Source organism: Chaetura pelagica, unplaced genomic scaffold, assembly GCF_000747805.2.
Source record: "Chaetura pelagica isolate M959 unplaced genomic scaffold, ChaPel_1.0 scaffold914, whole genome shotgun sequence".
Lineage (NCBI taxonomy): Eukaryota > Metazoa > Chordata > Aves > Apodiformes > Apodidae > Chaetura > Chaetura pelagica.
Window position 1 is genome coordinate 133,600 of NW_009953061.1, and position 6,432 is coordinate 140,031.

General features: G+C 60.9%; 3 protein-coding genes across 3 annotated transcripts in view; all 3 read right to left on the reverse strand.

Annotated features, from left to right (window-relative positions):
• Positions 1–102, reverse strand: part of COPG1 (coatomer protein complex, subunit gamma 1) — a 20,218-nt gene extending 20,116 nt beyond the window's left edge. The window contains exon 1 of the mRNA XM_009996671.1: positions 75–102. Within this exon, the coding sequence (XP_009994973.1) occupies positions 75–102 (28 nt within the window). The remainder of the gene's footprint in view (positions 1–74) is intronic.
• Positions 103–812: 710 nt separating this feature from the next.
• On the reverse strand, positions 813–1,259 carry LOC104387877 (urocortin-3-like). The gene has a single exon (XM_009996672.1). The coding sequence runs from the start codon at positions 1,257–1,259 to the stop codon at positions 813–815; it is 447 nt and encodes a 148-aa protein (XP_009994974.1).
• A 3,272-nt stretch (positions 1,260–4,531) lies between these two features.
• Positions 4,532–6,432, reverse strand: part of LOC104387878 (collagen alpha-1(VII) chain-like) — a 6,364-nt gene continuing 4,463 nt past the window's right edge. The window contains exons 18-20 of the mRNA XM_009996673.1: positions 5,916–5,999; positions 5,540–5,656; positions 4,532–4,827 (exon numbers count right to left, since the gene is read on the reverse strand). Coding sequence (XP_009994975.1) covers positions 4,532–4,827; positions 5,540–5,656; positions 5,916–5,999 — 497 coding nt within the window. The remainder of the gene's footprint in view (positions 4,828–5,539; positions 5,657–5,915; positions 6,000–6,432) is intronic.

Here is a 6,432-nt window from a genome sequence, read left to right on the forward strand (position 1 = left end):
TCCCGCGGGGCGCGGGGTCACCCCGACGGCTCCCGACGCCCGTACCCGCTGTGGGCTGAGCGGGCTGCACTCACCCTGCTGCAGGAAGTCCTCGAGGAACATGGCAGTGTCCCCCACCAGCTCCAGTGGCCCCCGGCCCGTGTCCCTCTGCCTCTCTCCCAGCGCCCTGCCCTTTGCACGGGGCGGCCGCTCTTATCTCCCTGCCTTCCCCAAGACGGCGGCTCCGGCAGCACAAGGTGACGTCCCAGTGGTCCCAGGGCTTCCCCTGTGCTGGGGCTCTCGTGCCTGCCCTGGCCCGGGATGTGCCCCCGCTGCAGCTCCAAGAAAAGGGAACACAGACCTGACCTGTCCGGGGGTGTAGGACCAGGGTGAACCACAACAAGCCACGTTCAATGCCACCGTTTATTGTGCACGCTTGCCAGCTCCAGCTTCAAGGCTCAGCTGAACTTCCCAGAGGATTTTCTGTGCTGCAGCCACCCGGAGAGAGACAGCACACAGAAAAACCTTCCCGGCTGCGTGCAGCCCGTTTGGAGACATCCCAGAGCACAGAAATCCCTGGGATGCAGAGGGCTGGGACTGGCTGTGCCCCCGGCACAGGCAGACCCGGCTGTGTCTTCTTCAGCAGTGCTGAGGTGACAGTTATTAACCCAAATCATCTGGCTGCTGCTTGTGCTATGAGTGCTGGGACTGGGCTACCATGGCTGCAGACCCCTGCGGGCACACGGATGCCACCCCGGGCTCCTCTCCTGTGTCCCTGGCAGCCCCTGCCCTCCCCAGCCCTGGCCGAGCTGCTGTGCCCCAGCCAGGGAGGTTCATCTGCGCCCCAGACGGGCCATCAGCTCAGCATTGGCGGCTGCCTTGGTCTGCAGCTCCTTCTCTCTGGCCAGGTCAAGCAGCACTTCCAGTACATGGGTGGGGACATCAAGTGAAAGGGACACTTTTCTCACTCTTTTCTCAGGAGCAAGTCTCTTGTTAGCTGAGCTCGTCGGCCAGGAAAATGCTTTTCTTGCTGATCCCTCCAGCAGAGGCAGGCTGCCTTTGTCCGGATGAAACCCTTCCCCAGAGCCATGGCCTCCCCTCCTCGTTTCGGGGAGACGTGGCAGCATCTTGCTAGTGTTGGTGGTTTCCTGCCTCATCAGCTTGCCTCCGTATCCAGCTCTGGGGGCTGGTGGGAGCTGCTCGTGGCTTGGCCCCTTCCAGGCTGTCGTGGGTGCCCCGAGGACCACCAGGAAGGTGAGCAGAGTCCTGCAGCTCAGCATGGTGGGGAACACCTGCAGGGAATGCACGGGCAGTGCTGAGCATCATCCCCCCAGCATGCTGCCATGGCCCTGCAGGACCCCCCCAGGCAGGACGTGACCCCAGTGGGGTGCCACAAGCACAGACCCCCACTTCCCATGCCAGCTGGCCGTGCCTGGGGGCTTTTGGGGAACCTTCAAGTTTTCCACCCTGATTTTAACCTTTTTTGCATCGGGAGGGGAGTTTTGGGGAGGTTGAAGAGGATGTGGGAATTAAATCAGCTGGGTGTTCCTGTCCTTTACTGAAGCCGTTCGCAGTCCCCTCCATTTCACATCCTCCAGCCCTTTGCCACCTATGGGAAGGGACATTCTGTCCTGGGTGGGTGGCAGAGTGGGGACTGTGGCCACTCCCCAGCCCAGACCTGCCCTTTGGCCAGGGAAGTGTGACGTGCCCAGGGTTCCAGGGCCAGGCAGGCTTTCCTCCTCCCACGCCTTCCCCAGAAGATGCTGTCCCTTGACAGGGCTGCTCTCTGGGACAAAAGCCAGCCCACTGGGAGGGAAACTTGGCTTGAAATAGACATCAGGCCAGTGACAGCAGGGTGACAAGTGCATGACCCTGGCCACACGCACTGAGCCGTGCTGAGCTCAGCATCTTCCTCCACCCCGGTGTGGGGACACCACTGCACAAACCCTGCTGTGTGGCCACCTCTCCCCCGAAATCAGCCAGCAGAAGGGTTTGCTCAGCTGGAAAGGGAGCAGCAAAACACATCCAACCTCCTGCAACCCATTTCCAGGGTGAAAACCCTTTGGAAAGTACCAGACTGGGCAGCTGGAGGAGGTTCAACTCACTGGGAAGTGGAAATGAAAAGCATCCAACCCTCTGCAACCCGTTTCCCAGCTAAATCCCCCTTGGAAAGCACCAACAAAGGGTGCAGTCTCACCATTTCCAGTAGATCCTTGTCCCCCAGACGTTTAGACGAGGCTCCTGGGATGTGGGAACCATGAGTTGGGGGTTAGCCCTGCTCCCCTCGGAGCCCTGCTTCTTATCCTGCCCCCAGCTCCACCTCCAACCCGCAGAGGGGGTGATGGTGACACGCAGGGGGACACACAATGTTATTAATACACTTTGCCTAATAGCAGATGAAATCATCCCAGGCCGTGGGTGGGTGTTTGCCCTCTCAGCTCCATCCACTGCATTTAGAGAGGATTCCTGGAACCCAGGGCGGCTCAGGCATAATTATTCCACATCTGACTTGCAAGATGTTTTTTTTTTATCCGTCTAATTGACCCTTCCTGCTCCTGTCAGCCTTGGTTAGTTACTTAAGGAATGGAGAAAATGCACATGCATGTCACTGCTGGCCACTGTCCATGGCACTGGCAGCAAGCACCAGCCCCCCAGCACTGTGCCACTCGAGGCTCCTGGATGTCTCCCAGTGCCGGTTTGGTGCTGCTGTCCTGATAGACTCCTGGCCCTGGCCAGCTGGAGGATGTATCTGGAGATGTCACCTCCCCACTGTGCCAACCCCAGAGCATTTCTTCAGCCACTGGTTTGCACACAGCTGCACAAGTTCAACCAGGACATGATGGGTTTGCAGCTCAGCTGCACCAGCCCAGCCAAGGGGGAACCACTGGTTTGCACGTTCCCTTCACCCAATCTGACTGGGATACCACCGGTTTGCAGTCCACTTGCACCAGTCCAGCCTGGCCCAGCTCCTCTGCCAGCTGCCTGTGGTGGGGAGCAAACTGTTGGGTAAGCCCCACACAGAAGGGCTTTGCCCCAAAGCTCCCCCCTTAGTGGCTGTGGGAGCACCCGGGGGCTCCGAGGCTGGGCAGGCACCCACGTGAGATGAGTTGGTGGGTGCTCAGCCTGGACGACTTGCCAGGGCAAGGAGCCAGGGTGTCTGGGGCTGGGCCTCAGCGTGCTGGGGGTCTTGACCGCAGGCTGACCGACCCAGTGGCAGGGAGAGGAAAGAACACCAGCTCTGTTCCTCCTGGGGACAGCCAGGAACTCACTCCCAGCAGCCAAAATTAGCCATGGGTGCTGATTCACCCAGCATGTCACACAGCCCCTAGTGCTGCCACGTCACGGCCTGGGTAGGGGGTCACGGCCTGGTTTGTGTCAGCTGGGCACGTGCTGGGCACAGGGATGGGGGGTGAGGACCCCCAGCTGGGGCTGTTGGCAGTGAGCAGCTGGGAAGGGCATCCCAGCTGGGGTGGGCAGGGGGACACGCTGGCTCCAGGTCTGTCCCCAGACCAACCCACGGGCACCTCCGGTGCGTGCCAAGAAGCAGGGCAGCTCCCGTCAGCACAGCTTTAATATCTCAGCCTCCTCCCACATCAGTCCTCATATACATTCGCTGTATACAGATACACACAGAGAGCAGCAGTACATTTGGGTGCCACAAAGCCCACCTGGCAGCCTGCAGCCCCCCGGGGGGTGGGGGGCACATCCCCCCTGGGCCCTGGGGCAGGCAGGGTCTGTGGACCCCCAGGAGCTGGCATCGCTTTCCCAAAGCCACGGAGAGCGAGCGTACGTGAGCAGGAACCTCCTCTAACCTAGCACCATCCTCAGGGTTTCCCCAGCAGGCTGGGGGGTGCATGTGAGCACTCCCAGATTAAAGAGAGATGTGCAGCTGGCAGGCATGCAAACCGGAGGGCAGCAGAGGGAGGAAGCCTCTGCCTGCTCCTCAGGTCTTCGCCAAACCATCGCAGCCACAAAAGGGGAAAAAGGTCCCAGTCGAGGTTAAGGTGAAATTTATTCAGATGGAGCTGGTTGCAGGGTTAGGTGGTGAGGGAAGTTGTGCAGGGAGATAGCACCTGGCCCAGGGATGCAGACAGCCTACCCTGGCAGAGAGTGGGGAGCAGGGTGGATTTTTGGGAATCTGGAGAGGGGGGCAGGGGAAGAACAAGGATGTTAGATGAGGCAAAGAAAGCCCAACCATGCCAAGTCCCAGCTCCATTCCTGGGCACAGGGCAAAGACCCACCCCGTTGGCAGCAAATAAGTTAAAAAACAAACTAGGAACAGTCCAGAAAACCTCTGGGTGGGCAAGGGGATTAAGAGCCTTGGAGGGGGTGTGGACTCCCATTTGGTATAAATTTCACCTTAACAGGTAATAAAACTGATATGAAAGGAAAAACCTGTGAGCAGCAAAAAGACACATTAGAAATAGCACCAGGTTCCTGCTGGGAGCTGGTGGGCACTCGATCCCTGCCCCCATGAGCAGTCCAGCCCCAGCCAGGGGCACAGCCAACCCCTGCTGCCAGGCAGCCCTGCCTGCCCGGACACTGCCAGCACCTACACCTTGGGCTGCCCTCCCTCCTTGCTGCTGGAGACACCGGGGGCACCTGCGGAGAGAGGCGAGGCAGTGTCGGAGCCGAGATGGGGACCAGCATCCTCCCCGTGCTCCGCAGCCGCTGAGCCCGCGGCCCCGGGCGGGGACGCTGCCGGCTCCTTGCTGTCAAAGCGGTGGGGGTTCCCCCGGCAGCCGCTGTAGACGAAGGGCCGGCACTCGGTGGCTCTTTGGTTGTAGTACCAGCGCAGGGTGTAGCGCTGGCAGTGCCCCTCGTCCAGCGGCAGGACGCAGGGCTGCGCTGCGGGGCCAGGGGCGATGGTCAGGGCAGGCAGGAGCCGCGGCACAGCGGGGGTGGGCGCAGGGAAACCCCAGCAGGGAAGGGCAGGGGATGGGTCCCGGCTGGGTGTGGGCAGGGTTTGGACAGAGGGGGCAACTCGTGCCCGGCCTGGGCAGTAGCAGGGAGGGCAGGGAGGCTGCTCTGGGCAAAGCCTCTCCTGGAGGGGGGCAGCTCCCAGCAAACGCCAAGATAGGGCTGGGAGGGTGGTGGTGTGGGGACACTGCTGCCAGCACTCCTTGGAAGGGTATGAGGAAGGGCACTCTGCATGCTGCTGCTGCTGGGGCTCCCCTGCTCGGCTGGGCACCTTGGGACCCCCTTCTGCAGCTCATGTCTGGGAGCAAGGAGAACCTGCCAGGGGCAGCAGGTCCCACTGGCCCAGCAAACCACTCATCACTACTGGTGGTGGCTTCAGTGAGTGGGGAACAGAGCATGAGGTCGCATGGTGTGCGCAGCACGGTGCTGTGATGGAGACCATGCACCTGCTTGGGGGCCAGCAGGAGGATTGCAAATCCCAGACCTCCCCAGCCAGAGGGCTACAAATCCCAAATCCCACCCTCAGCCAGAGGGCATAGGGACCCATTGCCAGGCAGGATGTGGAGGCATCACTCCAGCAAAGCCCAGACAACCCCTAGTGGTTCCATGCCTTGTGCCAGATGGGCACAGGGAAGCTCACCGCCCATCGCAGGCTGCTCCGAGCTGTCCTCCTCTGGGACCTCATCATAGTCTTCCTCCTCATACACACTGTCGTACTCGAGGTCATCCGTGTCAAGCATGACCTGCCTGTCCTCCCCTGGGAGACAGTGCTGGGCGTGAGCAGCCCCCACCTCCCCCTCTGTCCCCACCATCCTGCGGGGACCAGCCCTGGCTCTGCACACACCTGGCACACATCTGGCACACACCTGGCACACATGCACCCACAGCCCCTGCTGCCCTCTCCTCTCTCCACTCTTTAATTAAAGCCCTCTGGGACCAGCAGCATGGCCACTGATGGATTGTGCCCATGAGCAGAAGGCATGACCTGGGAAAAGGGGGACAAGGACAACACTTACCCTCCTCTTCTTCATTGTGTAACAACTTGAGCACAGGGACTGCCTGAGCACTTCCAACAGGGAATGGCTGGGTGGTGAAGAGCCCTGAGAGGGGAAGAACATGATGCAGACATCAGGGAGGAGCTCAGCAAGATGGGGACAGGGAGGCACATGTGCCCAAGGAGCCAGATCTTGTGGGTCCTCAGGGTTCTCCATCACCTGTTTGGCCATGCTCCCTCTCTTGGCGGATGCTTCTTCCTCCTCCCTGGGCAGAGTGGAGGCTGCTCCTGGCCTGAGCCCCCCAGCCTCCTTGGAGAGAAAGCACCCACCTCATCCCAGCCCACCTCTTGTCCCCATCCTTCCATCCCACTCCTTCAGCCCACCCTCCTTTCCAGCAGTCCTGGCCCTTGCAAGCCCTCCTGCCCCAGCTCCAGCACCCAAGCATGGAGGGGAGCAGTCCCCATGGTCCCTTCTTGGCCCTGGAAGCATCCAGACCCCATTGTCACCATCCCATGCCAGCTGCCCCTGGCAATTCCTG